Consider the following 26,158-nt stretch of genomic DNA (forward strand, 5'->3'; position numbering starts at 1 on the left):
ATGGCTGCCCCCAATGAACTCCTCTTCTACATCAATGGGAAAAAGGTCAGCATTTTATTATTATTTCATATCTAAAATGTTTTACTTGATGAATCACTGCATTTGAGATTAATTGTTGTAATACAGTCAAAGTAATAACTGCTACTCCAAAACTTGTACTGCTACTACTGCACTAGAAATGTATTTTTGCAAGTTTTTGTAAGTACAGTCTAGAAAAGCTGAGGAGAGAGCCGTGCAGTGGAACATTCTCAACATCACGAGGCTGAATAACTTGAATAAACTGAATTAGGAAAATCTTAATGCAATAACGGAACACAAAACACAGCCCAAGTCTGAAAAATAAAACCCAAATCAAGTAAAAGAAAAAAAGAGAGAGAGAAAAAGGCACTTGGATTATTTTATGTATTAACAGACAAATTTATGATTTTTATTTTTTATTTTTTTTCATTAATAAACAAAAGTGTTATTTTATTTGGGTTGTATTTTGAGTACATTTAGTTCCAATCTTTAACCATTTGTATTTGTTCCAGTTGCAAAGAGCATCATACATGAGTGGAGTGCCCAGAGCATGTCTAATGGATTGTTGGGAGTGGGGGTCGGTACAGTTCAGGTGGGAGTCAGCTGATCTCTCATACCTCAGATAGGATCAAAATAAAGGATACTTTATGGGACTTGTTGTGGAATTTCTATACTATAATACTCAATAAAAACATGACATGTCTTGAATCCAGGTGTGCAATTTTTTTAAAGCAATTGTGTGCAAAGTCACAGAACTACCATGTTATTTGTCCCTAAGCTGTAACCAAAACAATGCATCCAGTGCCTTTCTATCCCACAGGAGGTGTAGAGTAACCAGGCTGGTGCCACCTAGTGCCTCCACTCAATTTCATTTCTTTCCAGCTACTAGGTCAGGAATCAGAATACACAGTAGACGGTTTGCAAAAACCCCAGTGCAAGTTCGGGCACCAGTCAATCAGCGAAGAGTCAGACATTCTGTATTGGCAAGGATTCACGAGATCGAGGATTTAAAGCCGGAACAAAGAGAATATTTGGGGAATTTCATCAAGGGGAAAGACGTTATTGCCCTTCACAACCAAATAACAGCGATTGGTTAAATAAAAAAAGATGTAGTTAATATGATTAAGTGAGATTCAGGAGCAGGACCATGCCTCAGCCGCCCTCTCCTCTAACCAGCGAACCACAACTCACCTCGACCACGCCTCTAATTTCCCTGAAGCCTATATGTAGCAGCCTTACCCATCATCTCATTTTGTCTCGGCTAACTCAACCCCACCCTCCCATCCCCTATTTTGTCTTTCAGTCATAAGACCCCTACAAGGGGGGTCCCGTTCCGGCTGGGCCAATTGTAGATTGAGACGGAGCCCCCACCCAACCCAGCCATCTCTGCCCCGCTTCATACATTATCAATAAACTTCTTCGCACTATGTCGTTGTTGGCGTGGTCCTAGCTAGTGAATACCTGCCTACCGTCGAGCCAACAAATCCTAAAGGTAATCAGACGGTTTCTACAAAGTGAAACCGACTGATAAATCAGGCTAGGCAGAGGATATATGAATGATGTAAACGCATACGTTAAGACAGACTAAGACATAATAGTACCCTGCAGACAAGTCAATCAGTGCAATCAAAAGTCAGGGTTAAAGTGAGACATAGACCTTTATGGATTAGAGCGAGTTTTTAGTTCACTAGTTGCAAAACTCACGACCATTAATCAACAAGCAACAATTCTACTTCCTAAGTACTCCAAACACGATTTATCAATTTAACTTTCAGGCTCTGATAAATATTCTACCAGGGGAATTCAGCATGTAGTTTGTCATGCCATATAATTAACACTGGTAATGTTGTTTTCATAGTAATGAAAGTACTAGTAGTGGTAGTGGTAGTGGTAGTAGTAGTAGTAGTAGTAGTAATTGTTGTGGAGTTTCACATGGTCGGCATAGTTAGTGAGGACACTTCCAGTTCATTGTTAACATTTCTCTGTGGGTAGTTCTGGCGTCATCCAACTATTACAGAATTTGTCCTTCTTCAACATCATGAGTTTCCTCGGTCATCTTGTCTCACAGAAGTGTGTACTGTGCTTCTCATTTTATCTCAGCCAGCTCCAAAGTGTCTGTCTTAGTTTAAACCTCCTTGTGTGGAAGCAGAGTCAGGCTTGAACACTCAGTTATAACACGCTGTGTTGTATTCAAGTTCGCCAGGTCCAGGACTGATGGAAATACACTTCTCCTGTCTCAGACTAGTAGTAGTAGTAGTTTTAATAGTATAAGCAGTAGTAGTTGCTGTAGTAATAGTTTTTAGTTGTAGCCTAGTAGTCGTAGTGTAATAGCAGTTTTAATAGTATAAGTAGCATTAATAGTTTTAGTAGTAGTCGTAATAATAGCAGCATTAGTAATAATAGTTTTAGTACCGTATTTCCCGCATTATCCTGGATTATAAGGTGCCATTAAATGGTCTATTTTTGAACTTTTTTCACATATAAACTGCACCGGACTATAAAGCGCATTAAACGAAACACAACAATTAGATAAGTCCGTCAAACTTTATTTAACGAGTTTACAATAACTCTCAACTTTGTAACGCACAAAAAAAATACTGTCAGAGACGCTAAATTGTTACAATATTCACAATAAGTCATAATAGTTGAAACAGCTGGGTGATTCCGGTGTCCACACGCCCACATCCCTCTCGTCATTATCCAAGTCAGTGTGGTTACTGTTCCCTGGTTTACTAAAGTCGTACTAAGACACAACAGTAAATTCATATATAAGGTGCTCTGGATTATAAGGAGCGCACTCGTTTTTTGGTGAAATTAAAGACTTTAAACTGCGCCCTATAGTGCGCAAAGTACGGTAGTAGTAGTAGTAGTTGTAGTAATTATAGTTTTAGTAATAGTATTAGTAATAATAGTTTTAATAGTAGTAGTAGTTTTAATAATATAAGTAGTATTAATAGTTTTAGTAGTAGTCATAGTAGTAATTTTAATAGCTGTAGTTGTAATAATAGTTTCAACAGTAGTAGTAGTAGTAGTAGTTGTTGTTGTTGCAGTACTAGTTGTTGTAGTAGTTGTTGCAGTACTAGATGTTGTAGTAATTGTTGCAGTACTAGCTGTAGTAGTTGTTGCAGTACTAGCTGTAGTAGTCGTAGTAGTTGTTTGTTGTTGTAGCAGTACTAGTTGTTGTAGTAGTTGTTGCAGTACTAGCTGTAGTAGTCGTAGTAGTTCTTTCAGTACTAGTCTACAACTAGTACTGTTGTTGTAGCAGTACTAGTTGCAGTAGCATTGATTCTACTGGATTCTGATTGGTCCCACAGAGTCATGTGACACATGCTCTGGTATGTCTGTTGTGATGTTCTGCCTGTGTCACGGTTCCATTCAAAATATTTTATTCATTATTTACAGATTGTGGAGAAAAATGCAGATCCAGAGGAAGTCCTGCTCAGTTACCTCCGGAGGAAAGGTCTGTCAGAAAACTGTCAAGGGAAAAACTTCTAAGCTACAAATAAATCAAGTTTATTTTACATAAATGACAGTAAGTTGTGAAATGAAAGAATGCATGTAAATACTGTGTGTTTGACTTGCTGATAGTGGGTCTGACGGGGACCAAGTCTGCCTGTGGAGGAGGGGGCTGCGGGGCCTGCACCGTCATGGTGTCCAGATACGACTGCAGCCAGGACACAGTGATGTATCCTCCTGTACGTGCACACAGAGAGGGAATCAAACCCACAACTGAAGAGAGAGTGAGAGAGAATGCCCACTCTTCTATCTATATTATAATGTTGTTTCCTTTTCAAAAAACAAACCTGGACTTGCTCAACCTTGTGATGTCATGTGGTGATACAGAAAGTGCTCCACTGTGTTTTTAAACTCTGTAAACCTTCACTAGAATCATTTGGAGGATTTCAGCCCTTTAATTGCCAATTTCTACTCAACAAATGGTAAAAGGTAGTTTGTTAACTTCATGACATCACAAGGTGCAAACGAGCTTTTTGACCTTTGGAGACATAGACAGACTAATAATGAGGTACTCAAACACGTGTGAATGAAACAAGCAGAAGATCTGTTTTGGAGGAGGTAACAACATAATAACATGATTTCAAGGTCCCAGAGTCAATTTTGTGTAATATAAGACCTTTAAAGAAGATTTATGTCCACATAAATTATAAACATAAGTTTAGTCTCATTGACCAGAGCAGACATTACACGGTGACAGCTTGTCTCCAGCCCATAGTCACTCTTCACGGAGCAGCTGTGGTGACTGTGGAAGGCATCGGTAGCACCAAAACCAAACTTCACCCAGTCCAGGTGTGTACAGATCTGCTCCTGTTCATATACTGCACATGTGTCTATGATCACAGTGTATGTGTGTGTATATATATATATATATATATATATATATATATATATATACACACATATATACATACATACATACATACATACATAGTGTTTATGTGTTTATACTGTACTGTGTGTACTGTGTGTACCGGCAGGAGAGGATAGCCAAGGCACATGGCTCTCAGTGTGGTTTCTGTACTCCTGGGATGGTCATGTCCATGTACACTCTGCTGAGGAACAAGCCCCAGCCCAGCATGGAGGACATCAGGGAGGCTCTGGCTGGTGAGATGGTGTATGTGCTTGCATGTCTACAAGGGGGCAACATTGGCCTGTTGCGGGAACTTAAGGCGGCTGTGCACCGCGGTGTGCGGTGCAGGTCACGAATCACACGCGAACACGGTGCAAAAACAGAGCTCCTCACCTGGAAGTACACGCTGCGTCAGAGCACGTACACGCTGCGTCAGAGCACGTACACGCTGCGTCAGAGCACGTACACGCTGCGTCAGAGCACGTACACGCTGCGTCAGAGCACGTACACGCTGCGTCAGAGCACGTACACGCTGCGTCAGGTGCTCTTCGCGTTATGGTCCAGGTGCTTTAGTCCCAAACTCCACTCAAAAGCCGCTCTATGCGGTATATCTAATGAGTGTGTTGTGTCAAGCAGGTCCTAAACTCTGCACTTCAGTGTAAATAGTAAAACGAAGGGTGACTTTAACACATTACGCAAACAAAAGCGCGTGTTCGCAAGGCGCCCCCCGCAGTGACGTAGATTCGAGTCCAGTGTTTGAACCCATTCGTTCAGAGCCACGTAAACATGAATTGGTTCGTAGTAGAGTAGTACATTTCTGCGGGGCGTGTGCGTGGGGCCTCATTAAAACACAAAATGCGGTTATCGCGGTGACCTGAACCCTCGGGCGGTGTCATACCGCGGTATTGCAGTATCGCGGTTACTGCGACAGCCCTCATCCGTGTACTCCTCATGTACTGTACGTGTGTATAGTGTGTGCGCCTATCAGACTACGCTGAGGGATTACACTATTGTCCAATCACGTTACAGTTACTTGTGACTGTAGGAAAAAACGTAGTTTATGAATCAAACAAAATATGGAGTAGGGTAAAATAAATGTAATTAATACATAAAATGATCAGATCGTGTGTAATATTGTTTGTCACACAGGAAATCTGTGTCGCTGCACTGGTTACAGACCGATCATCGACGGGTTCAAGACGTTCTGCGACACTCAGGTATGAGCCACAGAGTTCACAACAAACCTCATGATCTTCTCACATCTTCTGTGAACATTGTCCACAGTCTGGATGCTGTCCAAATGGAACAGGGAGAGGGAAGTGCTGCAGGGAAAATGGACACAACGACTCCAGGGAAAGTGATGTGCGTATTTTACATTTATATCACTGCTGAATATAATTATCAGAACAAAACTGTGCAGTCCTCCAGCAGTGAGCCCAAACTTACACTTGAACCTTGTATTCATTACTGCACTGAAACTGGATGGTAGTAAAACAGGACCTATTATGATATTTGTTTCAGATTTCAGAAGAGCTTTTCCTCCAGGACAGTTTCTTACCTTTGGACCCCACTCAGGATCTCATCTTTCCCCCAGAGCTCATGGTTTGTTTAAATCACATATCACTACAAATATTATTAACAAAATATATTTTTTAAAAGAAAGAAAAATACAAAAAGTAGCATAGCTGACTACTTTGTTTTAACACAATTTGTACCTAATATTTGTAGTTAGCGGGACCAAATATGTTACTAACCCAATCAGAATTTTGAGTAACACTTCATAACTGCTCTTTAATTAGCGTTAATAAAGCAATAAAGAAAACAAAGACTTGAATTAAGAATGATTCAGGCTTAGTAAATACTTACTTAATACCCTAATTCCATCTAACAGTCCTTAATTAAGTAGTAACCTAAATAATTCTTACTAAACTGTTTGTTAATTATGAAGTAAGTTGTTGTTCAGGTTAATCCAGATTGAGTTATGTAGGACTAACTCTAAATGCCTCATGTGCTGTAGATCAAAGCTAAGCAGGGCACTGGAGACGTCCTGTGCTTCAGAGGAGACCAGGTCACTCTTTTAGCTCCGTCGGACCTGCCACAGCTCCTGGAACTCAAATCCAAGCACCCAGAGGCCCCCCTGGTCCTCGGAAACACCACTATAGGTACGAGTGTGGAAACGGACACAAGATTGTACTCCACTACCTGAAATTAAAGCCATATAATAGGAGTAATTTATTTCCTTCAGTCATGTACTTAATCATGTACTTCATGGACTTCACAAACATTTCACATGAGTAAATAATATAAATACAAATACAAATACAAATATATTCCGGACTATAAGATGCTACTTTTTTCTCACACTTTGAACCTGGAAGCTTATAGAAGGATGTGGTTAATATATGGACGGATTCTTTGTTTGGAACATTGTTAATTCATGTATAAGGTCTATGGTTTGGCAACACTGTGGATGTGCGCAGCCTGAGTGCAGAAAATGTTGTGTGTGCAGTTACACATGGATCTAGGGTCAATATGAAGGTGCAGCGTTTGCTAGCCATGTTATCAGTGCACTTTATCACCATGTGATCAAATAAATGATGATGCTAAATGAATGTTAGTGAGTGGGATACGTCTTACTGACCCGTATGGTTATATGCAGGCGAGTGTGTAAATGACAGGAAATGTCTGAAACTTCAGTATTTCAGTAGTTATATTACTTGCATTATTGGTCTGTCTGCATTCCCAAAGATCAAAATGCTCTGTTCCACCTTGTGATGTCATGAAGTGGTAGTTTTCAAGTGAACAGGCATCTATAGTTTGGCAATTTCAGGGCTGAAATGATCCAGGTGATTCTAGTGAAGCTGTATGGAGTTTAAAACACAGTGGAGCACTTCCTGTATTCCCACATGACATCACAAGTGTTTTCTGCTTGAGAGAAGAACTCAGCCTGAATGTGCAGAGTTTGTGTGTTAAACATGTGTGAAACAAAACAACTCCAGGTGTGTTTGTGATGAGAAAATGACATTACCTTCAGTCATGCTGAAACAGTCCACTCCTCAGTAACTATTTTATGGTTATAAAATAATCTTATTTTACAGAAACACAGAATAAAGAGCCGTGGAGATTCTGTGCACAGAGAAGTGAGGAGCGCTGGGATGCTAAACCAGGACTAAACCAGGACTAAATTAGGACTAAACCAGAACTAAACCAGGACTGTCTGTCGGGATGGGCCGAAGGTGTACCTGTGTAAAGGACTGCACCAGGGCCGGGGCCCCGCGCCACATGGGACTACATGGGGTTATGCGCTGCACTGGGCCGCATGGGGCTCAGTGTAGCTGTCGCCCGATCGCACTTTGTGGACACCCTGCTCCATTGTTTTGAGAGTCCTCTCTCACTCTCTCAAGTCCAAGATTAGACCTGGTTTAGATCTGGTTTAGACCTGGTGTAGTCCTGGTTCTGCTACAGATTCAGTTTGCGGTTTTGGCTGGTTTTGGCTGATTCTGTCCAATCACGGCTCTGAATCCGGTGACGTCGTTTGCTGCTTAAGGTCCTGGTGACACCAACTCAAGATGTGATTGATTGAAGCAACAGTTTCATCGATATTTATTTTGTGTTCGAGTTCCTGCAGAACAGATTGTGAAGGCCTCAGACTTTTTTGACTTTGACTCTGCCTAGCAAAAGTGACTAGTGAAATGTGATTGATCAAATGCTTTAATATGAAAATACATGTTTGGAAGCAGCACAAGCATCAGAAAAGCTCTGAAAAGAAGCAGACAGAACATTTGGAATTATTTAATATATATATAATTAACATCAGTCTGTGATTCAGAGATGTTTTTAGGCCAGCAGAGAAGGACTGGCAGGCTCTGACGCTCCACCTCAGATATAAGTACACATACATATTTGCCTTACATTTCTTAAATGAAAATGAAAAATTCTCAAAATTACATCATCAAGAGAAAAGCAAAAAAGGGATCCACAAATGCAGACTCCACATACAAAGTCAAGCATATTTATTTTAAAATCTCAAAAATATATTCACAAATACACATTTATTTATGCAAATGTGTTTATTTGTATTTCTATTTTGTATCTGGATATTTATAAATGTATATATATTTATGTATATCATTTTTTTATTTGTATAAATATTTTTTGACGCAGTTCTACCTCCATCTATAAGACATTGTTTTCTGTTGTTAAAATTCACTTATTTTCTGCTTGTTCCAGGTCCAAAGCTCCTGGTGAAAGAGCAGCCCAGTCCTCTGCTCATCTACGCAGGGAGAGTGTCTGAACTGTCCCGAGTGCAGTGGTCCAAGAACGGTGAGTTATGCTCTGCCTACCCCCCGTCTCCTGTCCCAGACCCCCCGTCCCCTCTGACCCCGTGCTCTTACCCCAGGCCTGAGCATCGGGGCGGGCAGCAGTCTGAGCTGTCTGAAGGGGGAGCTGGAGAGGGCAGCGCAGCGGGCAGAGGAGGAGGAGAACGCGGGGTACAGGGCTCTGCTGCAGACGCTCCAGTGTGTGGCCGGGAAGCAGATCCGGAACATGGCAGTGAGTACATCCACCTAACTGGATATTTGTTAAGCTCTACTTCATATAGAAATACTCACGTCATTTTGTTGTAAAAGCTTGTCCATGGAGATGTTATTGCTTTGGCTAGAATGTTCCAGAGAGTCTTGGATTAAATGTATCTATTTCCACAGAGACAAGCAGGTAACACCATCACGGCAAATTAGATGTCAGATCTGTGGAGAGGTGACCACGTTCATTCATGTTTTTCAGGGTATTTTTGAGCATTGAAAACAATTGTGATGAAATGAATGCTGAATAGGAAAGTTGTTATACTGCGGAACATTCTTCATGATAGTAACATACTTAATACTTGTGATAATCCGTCTGTATTTGATGCTGTCACAGACCATTGGAGGGAATATTGTGAGTGCCAACCCCAAGTACGACCTGTGCAGTGTTCTGGCTGCTTTGGACTGCACCCTGGACCTCTGCTGCAAAGGTCCAGCCCTGCACATCCATACAGCGAGTCACCGTGAGAGTGGATCTAACCTCTTTACCATGTGTCTTCACCTACAGGAGGTACCAGGACGGTTCCTCTGGATGACAAACTGTTCCCTGCTTTTGGAAAGACCATCCTAAGACCAGACGAAGTGCTGCTGTCGCTCCATGTCCCGTACTCCAAACCGGTAAGACGGGAACGCCACACAGCACCTTTGTACTTATTGACTTATTCTGCAGCTAAAATCCTCAAGACTAAAACTACATGCACTTTTGTCAACTAAAACCATGACAAAAAACACAGACTGAATAATAAAAACTAAACATAAATGAATGAAACGAATGAGTGGATATTATAAATACAAGTTCCACATTTAAATCCCAGACAGGGCGTTTCAGATTGGTCACCAACAGCAAATAACCAATTCAATTTTTAAAATTTGAAATTTGTATTTAAAATTCTATTACTCCAAAAAGAGGAAACAGACATACACATTTATTACTCTTATTATCTGATTCTTATTTGATCACAATGAAATATCAAATTTAAGTGTTAAAATCTCAAAAAATAAAATAAAATCTTAAACTGCTTAACTGCAGTTAAGTGTAGGATGACAGTAGTTCAGTTGGTTGAGAGTTTGTCCACTGATCTGAAGGTTGACAGTTTGAATCTTGCTCTCAACATGAACATCATTGGTTGAGTGTCAGATCCACTGATCCACAGGTTGACCGTGTGATTCCAGCTCCAGATGAATGCTGTCATTGTGTCCTTGGGCAAGACACTTAAACCACTTCACCCCGTGTCTGTGTACACTAGTGTATGAATGTGTGTGTGAGGGTGTGAGTGTGTCCTCGTTGTAAAGCGCGTTGAAGGTGGAAAAGCGCTGTATAAAAATGTCACTATTGAACTGGTTGCCTGTGAAAGCAGCAGGGGCCTGGGACCTGTGTCTGTGAGTGTAGCACCCTGGGACATTTCAAATTCAATGTTAAGAAGTGACTCTTGGGGAGCTGACGGGGGTGGGATGAGGAATATTAATAAACTGCATAAATAAATACATGAATTACAATTATAATAAAATGTAATTAAAATGTATATGTAAAATAATAATGACAAATAATTTAAATCAATCAATCAACAAATAAAAACAATAATAAATAAATAAATAAAATTTGTCAAAACAAGGACCTATCTCACTTTTCATGTCCTTTTTTCAATGCATCACACTGTTTTTAATGCACCTCACAAAGCCAGGCACACATACACTAATGCACTTTGGAAAAAACAAGATGCTTAAAGGTTGTATGGAGGATTTTTTTTGTTTCAAATTGTCAATGATAGCATTATAGATGCAGTAGCCTTGTAATTATGATGACCAAAAAAAAGAGAATAAAAATTCATCAACTCTGGACATGGTGGGGCTAAACATTTGCCAATAGATAATGACACTGCCTCGTTATCTGTTAGCTGACAGGCTGTCAATCAATCTCCCTACGTTTCTAGCGTAACTGACTTGCCTGCGCGCCGCCGGTACGTGGTTTACGTACGCCTGTCACGCAGTCCACAGACGCAAGACGCACAGACACTGTTTACTCCACCAACGCAACAGTTCTTAGCGGCTTTTTTGACCTATATCTTCCTCGCAGTTAGCACAAAGTTTGTTGCAATGGCAGACAAGAATCCAGGAGCAGTTAGTCGCAAAAGAAAGTCCGTTTTTGAGATTGCTGAAAGAAGAAGACAAGGGGAAAAGCAGCGAAGCCAAACTAAGGTGATTCTTGAAGATTCATTCCAGCGATGACGCAACTGAAGCAGACGCAGGGTCTAAAGACTGACGCACTGGTCGCCAAATTACTCCTGGACAGGAAACTTCTGCTTATTATGAAAACGTACTTTATTTCCAAGAGCTAGACAAACGTTTTTCAGGACATGAATGCGATATCCTATGTCTGAAAACGTCATTTTCAAGGCAAAGAAAAAGTCCGCTTGCTGCTGCGTGTTGTAGTTAGTTCATTCGCACGGAATCTCCGCGCAACCTTCTCTGCAACCTTTCCTGCTCCTCTCCCTGCTGCCCGTTCCGCTCTTCCCCCTGCTCCTTAAATCTCCACGCACCTCTCCCCTCTCCTCTCTCCTCTCCCCTCTCCTCGCTCCCCGCTCCGCTCTTCTCCCCGCTCCTCACTTCTCCGTCTTGTCTAACCAACACTGTAGTTAGTTGTTTACAAGTCATGTGCAGCGCACCGGCTGTAAACAAACCTGTTTCTGGCGTAAGGAGGAGGAGGGAGGAGGTGTTTCTACATAGGGAGCTGTGGGGGAGGGGGGTGGTTTCACGCATGCGCAACATTTGAAAAAGGACAAACAGTCGCTGGATTTCTCGTTCCTTGGAAAATCCTCTATACAACCTTTAAACACCAATACAAAGACCTCATTAACAAACATAACTCGGTTCCTCTTCCTCTTCCACTTGTAAGTGGAAGTCTGTACTGTTACTGTGCTCTTATTATCTCCATCGTCGTCATTATTCTCAACTTTGACCTGATCCCTCCAATACACTGTTAAAAATCTAGGCAATACTATTCACATTTATATTTACTGACACTGAAACTCATGCACATACATACGCACTCTTACATATACACTCTTACACATACACACACACACACACCTCCACACACACACACACCTCCACACAGACACACACACACACCTCCACACACACACACACACACACACACATTGTATTGTATTGTTGTGCATTGTACTCAATGTATTGTTCTGTCAAATGTCTGTGTGCATGTTGTATGTTGCAAATTAAATGACAAGTCAAAAACAGAGTCAGGGCTGTAGTCACCTGCTGTCTGCACGAATAATGTAATAATGTAAATATTTCAGTTTGTAAGTTTGTATTTGGAGCGGTGCTGAGCTGCTCGTCTGTTGGTGATGGTTGTTGGAGTTCGTTCTGGTTTAACTGTATCTTAAATGTTACATGGGCCATTTTATGAAGTACCTCTGTCACTTCTGCCCAGGGACTACAGATGAAGAATACATTTAAGCTGCAATCTCCCTGTCTAATAAATGAATAAACAAATAAATAAATAAATGTATTGTTTAGAGCCCCAAACCAGATCATAAGCAAACTTAATGTAAAAAGAGCATGTCCCAGTGTAATCCAATCAAAAGTGCTGTTCCATTTAACTATTACAGATTTAGATGATTAAATTAGCATGACATGTTCACTAAAGCAGGCCAAACTATGGCCCGTGGGCCAAATGCGACCCTCGGACATATTTTTCATGGCCCTCATGCTTCCAGGTGAATTGGCCCAAATTATCAATTAAACATGAGCTTTGTACTCCAAGTTTTTTTGAAAATCTGCCTTAATAAAGCTAATATTTAATATTTAGTGTGTGGTTTTAAGGATCTTAGCATGAATAAAGACTGATGGTTCATTCTAATGTGTTCAACATGCACATATTTCAATTATTTACTGTTTTGAACATCGGTCTACAAGCCCCCGATCGGCCCTCTGCTTCGTCTGTGTTTAGATATGTGGCCCTTGATGAAAATAGTTTGGACACCCCTGGACTAAACATAAACTAAAGTCAAAGTATTGACTAGTAAACTGTAAACTAAAACTAAATGAACTAAATCTTGACAGTCTGTGTACCATTTGTTCTTTTGAATTTCAATTAAGAACGAAAAACAATAAAATGGGAAAACTGTTATTTCATTTGTGTCAAAAAAAACCCCCAAAAAAACAAACAGATTTCAACCTCCATTTCCAATATTTAATTTCAAGTTTATTTTAAATAACACCAATCAAAAAAAGTCTTGGTGCTTATTTTTCAGTGTTAATATTTTATTCTCGTTGGTTTAATGGCCCGGAAGTTCTACTGCTAGAAGAGAATAAAATATTAAAATTACAAAATTGAAGTAGGCGATATAAAAGAATGAGAACTTCGCAGATCAGTTACTAGAGACGGTGCGTTGGAGGAGAGGGAGCAGCCCAAGAACATAGAGAAAAATCACCATCTTACTTGCAAATTGTGAGATTTATTAGGACAAACCGTGCAACGTTTCGGCACTAGGCGTTTGTCAGGTGAACAGAATGAGAGCTCAGGAGGCCATCTTAAATAGGGTGTGGCAAGCACCCAAGGGTGACAGGTCATAAAGAAACAGTGCACAACAAAAAAAACCATAATTCAAAAAACTAAAGACAATCAACATACAGTGTAATGATAATGATAATGAAATATTAATCCTTAGTAGAAAAATCATTGGATAATAATAGAAAAGGGACTGCTTGTCTTTTGAAGGCACGGTGAAGTAGGCACAATGACTGTTTTTTGATTGAGATAAACTTTAAATTAAATATTTGAAATCGAGGTCGAAATCTGTTTTTTCGTTTGACCCTAAAACAAAAAAATTAAATAAATTGTTTTCCCATTTGATTGTTTTTCCATTCTTAATTGACATTCAAAAGAACAAATGGTACATGGGCCCTTGACTAATAGTGAAAATCTGTTTAATAAAAGTGAATGATCATGAAATGCGCAGGAGTAAAGCTTGTAGAGTGTGAAAGCTCCTCCCCTCTGTCCCGTCAGTGTGAGTTTGCAGCAGCGTTCCGTCAGGCCCAGAGGAGGGAGCTGGCCTTCTCCTTCGTGAACGCTGGGATGAAGCTCAGTCTGCACAGAGGCTCCAACACCATCCAGTCCCTCCGGATCTTCTACGGAGGAGTGGGGCCCACACTGGTCACACCTGCCCTCACCTGTCAGCAGCTCGTCGGGTGGTAAGGACGACACTTCCATCTACAACTACCAGTCTGAATGCTTATGGAACAGATAATACTCCCTACAACTGTACAACAACTCACCCTTATAACAGATAATACTCCCTACAATTGCACAACAACTCACCATTATGGAACAGATAATACTCCCTACAACTGTACAACAACTCACCCTTATGGAACAGATAATACTCCCTACAACTGTACAACAACTAACCATTATAAGAGATAATACTCCCTACAACTGTACAACAACTCACCCTTATGTAACAGATAATACTCCCTACAACTGTACAACAACTCACCCTTATGTAACAGATAATACTCCCTACAACTGTACAACAACTCACCCTTATGTAACAGATAATACTCCCTACAACTGTACAACGACTCACCGTTATGGAACAGATAATACTCCCTACAACCATATGTACAGCGATTATGTTTTGTTTGATGTGTGTCTTGCTGTTTTTTGCTACTTATTTAGAATTTATTATCACCATTTATATTTTTCCTCTTTGTTATCATATTATATTTTGATGTGTGAGCTCCTGTGTCCAAATCATTTCTGTTGTGGATCAATAAAGTTTGTTGAAGTCGTCAAGTCTAAGTTTAAGGCTATCTCTGCTCCGGGACTTCTCAGTTGTGTAGTTTTTAACAGGAAGACCTTGGACCTGTTTCTAGATCAATATTGCAGTTTACAATGAACAAAAACTTCCTTACCTTACCTTACCTAAACTCTTGAGAGATTATTTTAAATAACATTTATGTTTGTTCCAGGCCATGGGGGGAGGAGCTTCTCTCTAAGGCCTGCTCCTCTCTGACGGAAGAGATCCGGGTCCCTGCGTCCATCCCCGGAGGAAAGGCCGAGTACCGCAAAACCCTGGTCCTCAGCTTCTTCTACAAGTTCTACATGTACGTCACAGAGGAGATGAGGAAGAGGGTGAGGAGACCACTACTGCTGTGAAGAAGTTAGTGTGGTCATGATGCTGTTTGGATTGTAACTACTCTTTTTGTTTTGTGTGAAAGGGGGTTTCAGATGCCAGGCTCCCCGCAGAGTACCTGAGCGCCCTCACCCCCTTCAAGAACGACGTGCCACAGGGGACGCAGTCATTCCAGGTCAGGCTCGGCTAAGAAAAGGCATGAGAAAGTAGCATTTGTTCTGCAGAAAGTAGAATAATTCTTTAATCTGTTAATCAATACTAATGATCTAGAGGATTTCATTAGTTTTATCTTTGCAATACAGTTCACGATCCACAAAAATGCTCATCAGTATTATCGTTTGTAATATTTTGAGAAGTAACATATTACACTGTAGGACTGTAGGACTCCAAAGATGTGGGTCTACCATCACTTATTACTTTATATTTGAGTAATATTTGTTGGAATAATAATAGTTGTAAGAAAACCAAAAAAAACGTTTGATAAATAGTTTATGTATTCACTCCGTTAATTGTTCGGTTTATCCATAAATATTCGGATTTACAATCTGTAATTTCCCATCCGCAGCTCGTGTCCCAGTCTCAGCCCTCCTTGGACCCGGTGGGGCGTCCCAGCATGCACTGCAGCGGAGTGGAGCAGGCCACAGGAGAGGCCAAGTACTACGACGACCTGCCGCCCGTCCACGGAGAGCTGTTTGTGCACATGGTGACCAGCACCCGCGCCCACGCCACTATTATGTCAGTGGAACACACAGTACCTGCACACACTCTTTTATCTAGACTTAAAGTGCAGATAACGAGTTTTTAACATAATTACTTTTTATATTTTTACTGAAAATTTTGCCTAATTTTCCTTACTTTGACAATTTTGGTGAAGTTTATCATTTGACTTTCTTGTTGGGGAAGGGCTGCAGGTACCGCATTTTCTGCACTATAGGGCGCACTTAATCCAGAGCGCCTTATATATGAATTTATTGGAGTGTCTTAGTACAACTTTAGTAAACTACAAAGCCGCTCCACTTGCAGCATTACGGCTCCCGTAGTCAGGAGCATCAGGAGTAATACATACTGTGTGTCCTTTTAATATCAAGATGCACCTGTGAAGTGACACGCTCACAACACCCACTTTAAACTCAAGGCTGTTCTAAAGTGAAAGTGCGAGCTGTGTGGGAGCAGTGGATGAGAGAAGGAGAACACACATTCACCAAGACAGAGAGACAGCGCCGAGCGACTTAAGCCACGATCTGCCAACGGATCGTGGACGCCCGGGCTAAGGATCAGTATCAACTGTGGTCCGAGCTTTCACCAAGACCAGAATCATCACTGAACTGCCAGGGAACAGTAACCACACTGACTCGGATAATGACGAGAGGGATGTGGGCGTGTGGGATCACCCAACTGTTTCAACTATTATGACTTATTGTGAATATTGTAACAATTTAGCGACTGACTTATCTAACTGTTGTGTTTGGTTTAATGCGCCTTATAGTCTGGTGCAGTTTATTTGTGAAAAAAGTTTGAAAATAGACCATTTAATGACAGTGCGCCTTATAATCCAGAGTGCCATATAGTGCAGGAAATATGGTACACTGAAAATAATATGTATTTGGCTTCAAACATGCAAGTTTTTTTGAAAGTCATAAGACTGGTTTTAAAGAATTTTCACACATTTTTCTGCAACAAAAAATCTTTATAAAATTGGTTCTCAAATAATACAGCAGTACATAATATTGTGATTTGAAAGAATTTAACACAATACACCCAGACCTTAGCAAATACTTGTACTTTGATTACTTGGATCCAAACAATACCACAACAAAATGTACTGGTTTTGTTCAGAGGTGCACTGTAACTTTTCTGATATAGGGTCAGGTGTTACTGTTTTTCCTGGAATGTTCCACAGTATGGCATTAAACAAATATATATTGTATTTATTCAGTTAAAGGTGTACTGCAAAAACATGCAAAATTACAGAGAGCAGGTCCACTTCTCCAACGATCTGACCTGCAAGTTGGGGTGATGTGAGCTGCTTGTCTCCATGGAAATTGTTAAATTAAATGCCATACTGTTGAACATTTCAGAAAAGGAGTTAAGCAAGCCCTTCAACCAGGAAAGTTACACAATGCACCTTTCACATGGCTTTAGAGAAATTCCTTATTCAGATGAGGATTGAGTTTTGGATTTTGTAGTGTAGTAGTCGGACAGAAGGACCTGGTGGAAACGGTCTAACTTTAAAACCCCACACAGCTAACCCAACTTTCAAAAACACATCAAGGAACTTCACACACTTTTTAAATTGTTTCCAGAAAATATGTTGCAACTATTCCTGACATCAAAACTCCTCTATCTCAAACCTTCCACACAATGAATGCTTATATGCATGTTTAACAAAAAAATTATTTATTTCCTGTCATTTGGATGTTGTGTTTTGATGAAACAGATTAATATACAACTTTTATATTTCATGTTTTCTTCAAAAAAAAAGCCACTTGTTGTTATGAGTATTTGCCACAGATATTATCCCATAAAACAAAGTAATAACTGAAAATAAAGTAAAACCTGTCATATGCACTTTGAATAAGAAAGATAAACATTTTAGTTATTTAGTAAGGACTGTGTTTACTCATTAATATATCTCCCTGTCCACAGAAACATTGATCCAACCCAGGCCCTGCAGATGCCTGGAGCGGTCACCTTCATCTCAGCTGCAGACGTCCCGGGCTCCAACCAGAGACCGTGGTTCAACACTGTGGAGGAGATCTTCGCCGAGAAAGAGGTAGGCAAGTAGCTTTAAGATTTTAGTGTTTAAAGTAATGATCAAGTCAATGTAATGTTTCCAAGAAGAATGGAAACCCAACGAGTGTGTGTGTTGTATGTGTTTGTGTGTCTGTGTGTGTGTGTGTTTGTATGCACTGCAGGTGTATTGTGTGGGTCAGATCATCGGAGCGTTGGTGGCAGAGTCCAGGGAGCAGGCCCGGAGAGCAGCAGCCAGGATCCAGGTGACTTATGAGGACCTACAGCCAGTCATCCTCACCATACAGGTAAACCAAATGAAAATGAATCTAAACGTGCTTGTACAGAAGGATGAGTGTTTTCTGTGTGTTTTCCAAGGACGCTATAAAACATGACTCCTACTTCGAGCCCAAGAGGAAGATCGAGAGAGGAGATGTGGACACAGCAATGGGCACAGCAGAGCACATTCTAGAGAGTAAGGCAGAAAACCATCATGTGCAGGCTACACTTTTCTCTTTTGTCATGTCAAAAGGCACATATATTTATCACTTTTTATTCAGTATATAGTCAAGGGTGATCCAAAAACATTTTTTTAGATTCTGTAGATTAGAATTATTAAGCATTTGGTTCCATATCTGGCCAAAATATTTGGGTCCAAATTTTATGCAAATGAGTTAATATTTAATATTTGCTCAAGACACTTGAAAATTGCCCTATAGCCTAAACTATAACATAGAACCAAATAAATAAGGCGGAATTTGAATAATTTGTCATTTTATTCTGCAAACACAAACTGAAACTTGCATAAAAATGACTTAAAAGTCCATAAAAGTTGTTTCTAAAGTCCAGCTCCACCGTGTGTTGTTGCTTTGTCACTAAAGATGCTCCTGTGTGTGTGACTCCTGCAGTAGATCCTGTTTCTGATCTTCAGTCTTTGTTCAGCTACAGTTCAAATCTTGAATAAGCTTCACCTCCTTTCAGCAACATCATGGACATTTTCCTGGATGCACAGTTTGAGCAGCTTCTGAAAGTCTCATCATCAGCCCAGTCTGCTGCAGGAGAACTGTTCTAAATGTTTTTGGCAGATCAAGAGAAGAAGAAGAAACACATGGTGCTGGTGGAGACAAACTCACTGATCTGCTTCTCTTCATAATCTGCTTGATTCAGAGCTTTGGTGGAACCTCTGAACCTTCCTTTTCCATAATATTGTGAAGCATCAGCTTCTTCTGTTCTTCTGTCACACTGGAGTGAAGAATGCAGGACAAACATTTCTTCATTCAAGTACCAAAGACGTCACCCAAAGCTGTTCAGGTGTTTTCTTCACTACTGAATTTTTGGTTGTGCAGGTGTGAGTGTGACCATAAAACCCGAGGCAATCGTACTTGTGCCCTGCACGGTTCCTAGTGTGAGTGCGCCCTTAAAAATAAAACTAATGCAATAGTTACTTTCCCTGGTAACTAGTTACTTTCATAGTGGAGTAACTTTTTGGGGGGGGTGTAGTAACTAGTAACTATAACTAATTACTTTTTCAAAATAACGTGTCCAAAACTGCTGAAAACACAAAATGGGTCCATTTCCAGGAAACTTGAGCAGCTTGAGCTCCTCTTAAACATCTCCTTTTTCTTCCACATTTCTTCCTAAATCTTCTTTTTGTGCTAAACCCTAATGCAGGTTCTAATTGAGGTGATCTGAAACTTTATTTTTACCATGCTCTGATGGACCAGCCTAGTATATACTCTTGATATATAACAACACAAATCTGCGTATTAACAGTGACTGTGTTGTGGTGCAGGTGAGATCTACATGGGCGGTCAGGAGCACTTCTACATGGAGACCCAGGGGCTGGTTGCAGTGCCGCGGGGAGAGAGTGATGAGATGGACCTGTACGTGGGCACTCAGCACGCCGCCCTCACTCAGGTAAAGCCTCCTGTTAAACCTGATGTCCTCACAGCTCTGCTCCTCTGGACTGTGTGTGTGCATATACAGTGACTGTGTGTGTGCCGCAGGAGCTGGTGAGCCAGGCTCTTGGCGTCAGCTCCAACAAGATCACCTGCCACGTGAAGAGGCTGGGGGGAGGCTTCGGAGGGAAGATTATGAAGATTGCACCACTGTCGGCCATCACCGCTGTGGCTGCGCACAAGTGAGACCGCTCTTTACATAAACGTACACGGGGGGTAGTGGGCAGATACACGGGGTACACCATTCACCTATTTCTCCCAACATGACATAGAAAAAAATAACAAATATAAAACAGCTACAACTTAAATGTCAAACCGGAGATCTTGGCAATGGTGAACACAACCTGCACATGCTCATGATATCTGCACTACTGTGCTATAGAGACCTGAACCAGGACTGAACCAGGACTAAACAAAGATTGAACCAGAACTGAACCAGGACTGAACCAGGACTGAACCAGGACTGAACCAGGACTGAACCAGGGCTGAGTGTGTGGACAGGCCCGGAGGTGCGCCCATGTAGACCACGGAGCAAAGCACAACCGTCGCCCGATGACGCTTTGCAGACACCCTGCTCCACGGGCTCAGGGTTCTCTCTCTCACTCTCAAGTCCAAGATTAGTCCTGATTTAGACCTGGTTTAGTTTTGGTTTAGTCCTGGTTTAATTTTGGTTTAGTTCTGGTTTAGTCCAGGTTTATGTGTTGTAGTCTGATTTATATTCTGTAGGTGATTATGAATGTTAATGTTAATAACATGATTCCGCATCATTTAGAGTAAAAAAAAAAAAAAAACATCAGATACTACAGATTTTTACTGGGCTGACGCCTTTATGTTTGTACTGAAAGTGAGTGGGGCTTTGTTATTTAAAAAAATCAAAAATCCCCGCTATATCACTGCACATACACGAGGAAACAGTCCCAGACAGTGATAATACATGACTCAGTTCCAGCTGGTCTGGTGTTAATAGCAGCTTCAGAGCCGCACATTCTGTTTTAGCTGAGTGAGTCTTATTCAGAGATAACTTTGTTGTTTGTGTCAGGACGGGTAAAGCTGTGCGCTGCTGTCTGGACAGAGGAGACGACATGCTCATCACCAGTGGGAGACACCCTTTCCTGGGACAGTACAAGGTGCTCTACATTATAAAACACTTCATATTTAGATTATTGTAACTCACTTTACACTGGACTCAGTAAAACCTGACTCTCTACAGCCAGTGCAGAACAGCCGCTCGCCTTTTAACTGGATCATATAAATGTGACCACATATCCCCCAGTCTCTCCACTGGCTCCCTGTGCACCTGCGCACTGATTTTACCTCTCGTACCTCACACTCCCCTCGTACCTCACACTCCCCTCGTACCTCACACTCCCCTCGTACCTCACACTCCTCTCGTACCTCGCTCCTCCTCTCGTCTGTAACGTTCCCTCTCGTGCTCTGAGGTTCGCAGATCAGGCTCTCCTCCACGTCCCAAAGACCAGGAGAAAACATAGAGGAGCTGGTGCATTTGCTGCTCTGAGGCTGTGGAATCAGTTCCCTCTGCACATCAGGCAAACCCACTCACTGGCTGTTTTTACACGCTCCTAAAAACTCACTTTTTCCCTTTGTCTTTTAACACGGTTTGAGGGCTGGCGTTTTATCTGTATTTGTATTGTATTATATTTACCTGTCAGTGTATTTGTCACTGTTATCTGTTTGTGTGCAGCACTTTGGTTGACTGTATAAATAAAGTTGAGTTAAGTTGAGATATGTGTAGCTTTTTAAAATGTGACCATGATCCCTCGTTACAAGTTCAAGACTCTGGGTCTCTGTGTGCTTCAGGTGGGCTACAACAGTGATGGGAGCATTGTGGCTGCAGATATCACTTACTACAGTAACGGAGGCTGCACTCTGGAAGAGTCTGCTTTTGTGAGTCAACAGATAAAGAGTTTACAAGCTGCTCAACAGAAGCTTGAACATAGACCTCATTTCTGTGTTTGTGTTGAATGTGCCGAGATCATGGACAAGGCCCTGCTGCACATGGATAACGCCTACAGGATCCCTCACCTGAGGGGACGGGGCCTGGTGTGTCGGACCCACCTGCCCTCGTACACGGCCTTCAGAGGGTTTGGGGGTCCACAGGGGCTCATGGTCATCGAGAGTGTGCTGCACGAGGTGGCTGTGCGCTGTGGACTGCCCCCAGAGAAGGTCAGACCCCAATACACCCACTTTAGTCAGAACAGCATTACACTGTGCAGGTACTAAACAGAAGCTGCTATAAAAGTACAAGTGTGTTTAACATCTTTAGTCTGTGTGATTTGTGACGTGGCGTGTGTAAACAGGACATATCTTTCTTCATGTACAATTCTGCTGTGCAGGTGCGTGAGGTGAACATGTACCAGGGTGACCTGTGCTACACCCACCACATGCAGCCCTTCTGCCCCACCAACATGCTGCGCTGCTGGGACCAGTGTCTGCAGAGGGCTGGCTACGAGCGCCGCCTCCAGGACATCCAACGCTTCAACTCCCACAACCGCTGGAAGAAGAGGGGCATCGCCGTGCTGCCCCAGAAGTTTGGAATAGGCTTTTCCAAAGGATTCTACAACCAGGTACTAGGACCATGTACTTACCCAGACCAGAAGATGGAAGAAATGATCCACCCGTTTGCCTTCCTGGTTTATGTAGCACTGTAATGAAGCATGATGACTATAAAACTGTATATAAATCTGTTTCCGTGTAGGGTGCAGCCCTGGTGAACATCTACAAGGACGGCTCTGTGCTGGTGTCTCATGGAGGCACGGAGATGGGACAGGGCATCCACACCAAGGCTCTGCAGGTACCTGAAGCTGCAGCAGTGTCATGCTCCTGAGCCCTCATCAGAATTACCCTCTCTCCTCTCTCTCCTCCGCTTGTGTGTGATCAGGTGGCCAGCCGTGTGCTCAAAGTGCCCATGTCCAGAATCTTCATAAAGGAGACGTGCACAGGAAATGTCCCCAATGCAACTCCGTCAGCCGCCTCCTTCGGCACAGACACAGTGGGCATGGCTGTCAAGGTCCAGAACTTATTTTGTCCTTAACTGCATGATGCTGTCCTAGATGTTTCTGTGCCGAGGAACAATATAACAGCCGCAAAGAGTGTGTTCGAGGCTAAAAGTTACAACTGAAACATGTTTTGGACTCACATTGTGTAGTTGGACAGTTTATGATGGGAGTTTTTGTTCCAGGATGCCTGTGAGAAGCTGATGAGACGCCTCAAGCCCATCATGGAAAAGAGTCCCAAAAACTCATGGAAACAATGGGTAGGAACAAAATATACAGATGAAACATAAAACTGAAGATATTTTCCAGTCAAGTTCTAAGCTTCAGTTGCTCTTGTGCAGGTGAGTGAGGCGTACTTTGAGAAGATCAATCTGTCCGCCACTGGTTTCTTCATGTGAGTCCTAAACACTGCAGAACCAGGAAGTTAAAGAGGTTCCTCAGTGTTAAGAGCTCATGTGTGTGTGTGACAGGGGCCCTCCGACTCATGTGGACTGGGAGAAGGGAGAGGGGAATGCCTACTACTACTTCACTTTTGGGGCCTGCTGCTCTGAAGTGGAGATAGACTGCCTCACTGGAGATCATAAAGTACTTCAAAAATACATAAACTTATTAGATTCATCATTTTGGCTAAAAATGTTTGTGTTGTTTGTTGCAGAACATCCGGACAGACCTCGTGATGGACGTGGGCAAAAGCATCAACCCTGCTCTAGACATTGGACAGGTATTATTCTTTGTCAGGAAAGTGTGATGGAAATTTATATTGTGTTAAAGATTTCTGTCATAGTCTGTCTTTGTGTAAAAAAATGTGGTTTGTCATTAACATGTGTGAATGTGTAGCTCAACAGACACAACTGGAAACTCTACAGCTATAAATGTTGATTAACACATGATTCACTTCAAGACTTCTCTTAGAAAAAACCTTTCTCTGTATTTCATCAACCCACCAGGTTTCACAAACTGATTATTATTTATCAAGAGATACAGAATTTTTCCACAACAGTCTACAACAATGTCAGTTCTATTTCTAAATGTTTTTCATTGTACATTGTCTTTATGTATGTGTTCTTCAGGTGGAGGGAGCCTTTGTCCAGGGCCTGGGGCTCTACACCATAGAGGAGCTGCACTTCTCTCCAGATGGGACCCTCCTGACCAGGGGCCCGTCTCAGTACAAGATCCCCGCTCTGTGTGACGTCCCGGCAGAGCTGAACGTGCACCTGCTGGCCGAAGCCCAGAACCACCACGCCATCTACATGTCCAAGGTAAACTTTTACACCGAGTCACACCAATATTCCATCTGAGTACCACCAGATCTAAACCAGCTCGGAAACAGGACCACAGTACTGTAGTACTGTCAAAACAAGGACTTAACCCAAAGAAGGACAAAAACTGGATTAAACTGACCGATCCTCTGTTCTCAGGGTGTTGGCGAGCCCCCGTTGTTTTTTGGCTCTACTGTGTTTTTTGCAATAAAGTCGGCCATTGCTGCGGCGCGTTCAGACAGAGGCCTGAGTGCTGCGTTCCCCCTGAGCTCTCCAGCTACAGCCGCCAGGATCAGGATGGTCTGTGAGGACCAGTTCACACACATGGTACACATGCACACACTCACACACACTCACACACACGCACACACACACCCCTACACACACACACGCACACAAGCGCACACACACACGTGCGCACACACGCACACACACACTCACATGCGCACACGCGCACACCCACGCACACACACACACTCACATGCGCACACGCGCACACCCACGCACACACACAAACTCACATGCACGCACAAGCACAAACTGTAAAGGACTTGGATTTAAAAAAATACTGAGTTGTCATTCAAAGTTGATAATATCAGGTAGTATATTATTTACTTATCATTATAATTATGACATTATTCATCTAATAGGCATTAATCCTATAAAAATGCTTAAACCAGTGTATTTATATATTACCGAAAAGTGAAAATTTTTTTACATTTATAACTTTCAAAGCAAAGGATGAATATATTACAAAAATCTGGCCTACATTTATTTGACTTTATTTTATCATAAACAGGTCCCATAGAGATTCAGAATCTTTTTCTAGAGAGACCTGGCCAAGGCAGCTGTCAACACTATCAATACAAACAGTGAAATTACAAAATATCATGTTAGAAACCATTTGTATCTCTCAAGAAAAACGCACACATGCCTCAGTCGCCAAACTTTTTACAATGTTCTTAAACTTATCAAGTGACACCAAAGATTACATTTGTGATTTTGTGCATTTTGTACAAAATGCAAACATGCATTTTTTCTTTTAAAACCATTTTTAGGCTTCATCCTCGACAGAGAAGGCCTCCTCTCCCTGGAGTATCGACGTCTGAGCTCCGGGATGTGCAGTGTGGAATGTATGAACACTAGAAAACACTACTGCTTTGAATCTTTACAATATTACTTTCATTATCTGCTGATTGAAGTACATAGAAAAGAAACATATTGTATGCACTGCTTTATTTGATCATACTTCATATTCACTATTTACTCCATAATGCAAGGTCCTAGTTTGTGAAATTTGTTCACTGACAATGGCAATAAAACTTAACAGTAATTGTGTTTTCTGTTTGGGAGAAGAACTCAGCCCAAATCTGCAGGGTTTGTGTGTTAAACATGTGTGAAGCTGTTTTTGATGATGAAACAACATTAAAACATAAACCAGGAAACAGCACATGGGGCCTTTAGGGTGTTCTACACACTTTGGGGAAACCTGGTGTGACCCTTGTCAACAAAAAAAAAAAAGGAATTTTGGAATAGTGTCATAATAAAAAATGTATACACAGATATTAGTGTTTCTTTAGTTGCATTACCTTGTTGCCGATGATGAAGAGGAGTGTGCGGTACACTCAGCATTCTGATAGACTTTCAAATGTAGTTTTCCAAATGTCATGAAAAACTGGTGTGATAATGATTACTCAATAGTTCAGACCAATTAGAGGGTGATGTGTATGTATGTTTATGTGTATGCGTATGTATCAGTGTGTTTGCCCCATGAGGACCTGTCCACACACACGGTGTGCACTAGTGTTGTCACCACACTAACATTTCAAACTCAATTTTGATATGAACTTCATATTATGAAGAAATAGACTCAATATTCAACATTGATTCTGATACCACAGTAATAAAAACTCTTTCTTTAGACAACAGAATTTGATTTTCAACATTAAATAGGAACTTTATTTAATATGACTCCATGGTTTCTGTGTGTGTAATACCTCAGTGGTCCAGGGACGCTCCACAGTGCTCCATGAGCGTGTACTAGTCTTATACTTGTTATGAAACAGCTCAACAACATC

At 41.5% G+C, this 26,158-nt stretch overlaps 1 protein-coding gene across 1 annotated transcript; it reads left to right on the plus strand.

Annotated features, from left to right (window-relative positions):
- Positions 1-25,189, plus strand: aox5 (aldehyde oxidase 5). Its single transcript, XM_020941834.2, has 35 exons — positions 1-45; positions 3,421-3,478; positions 3,607-3,703; positions 4,215-4,323; positions 4,512-4,638; positions 5,534-5,601; positions 5,669-5,746; positions 5,906-5,990; positions 6,409-6,546; positions 8,615-8,707; positions 8,784-8,935; positions 9,302-9,395; positions 9,473-9,582; positions 13,991-14,175; positions 14,956-15,118; positions 15,205-15,294; positions 15,685-15,854; positions 17,766-17,892; positions 18,035-18,157; positions 18,228-18,324; positions 19,642-19,766; positions 19,856-19,989; positions 20,847-20,934; positions 21,626-21,712; positions 21,800-21,991; positions 22,162-22,392; positions 22,524-22,619; positions 22,707-22,835; positions 23,007-23,081; positions 23,163-23,215; positions 23,292-23,406; positions 23,477-23,542; positions 23,892-24,080; positions 24,240-24,407; positions 25,139-25,189. The coding sequence occupies exons 1-35, from the start codon at positions 1-3 to the stop codon at positions 25,187-25,189; spliced, it is 4,008 nt and encodes a 1,335-aa protein (XP_020797493.1).
- Positions 25,190-26,158: the final 969 nt, after the last annotated feature.

This window comes from Boleophthalmus pectinirostris, unplaced genomic scaffold, assembly GCF_026225935.1.
Source record: "Boleophthalmus pectinirostris isolate CB_2022bp ecotype Guang Dong unplaced genomic scaffold, ASM2622593v1 HiC_scaffold_11, whole genome shotgun sequence".
Lineage (NCBI taxonomy): Eukaryota > Metazoa > Chordata > Actinopteri > Gobiiformes > Gobiidae > Boleophthalmus > Boleophthalmus pectinirostris.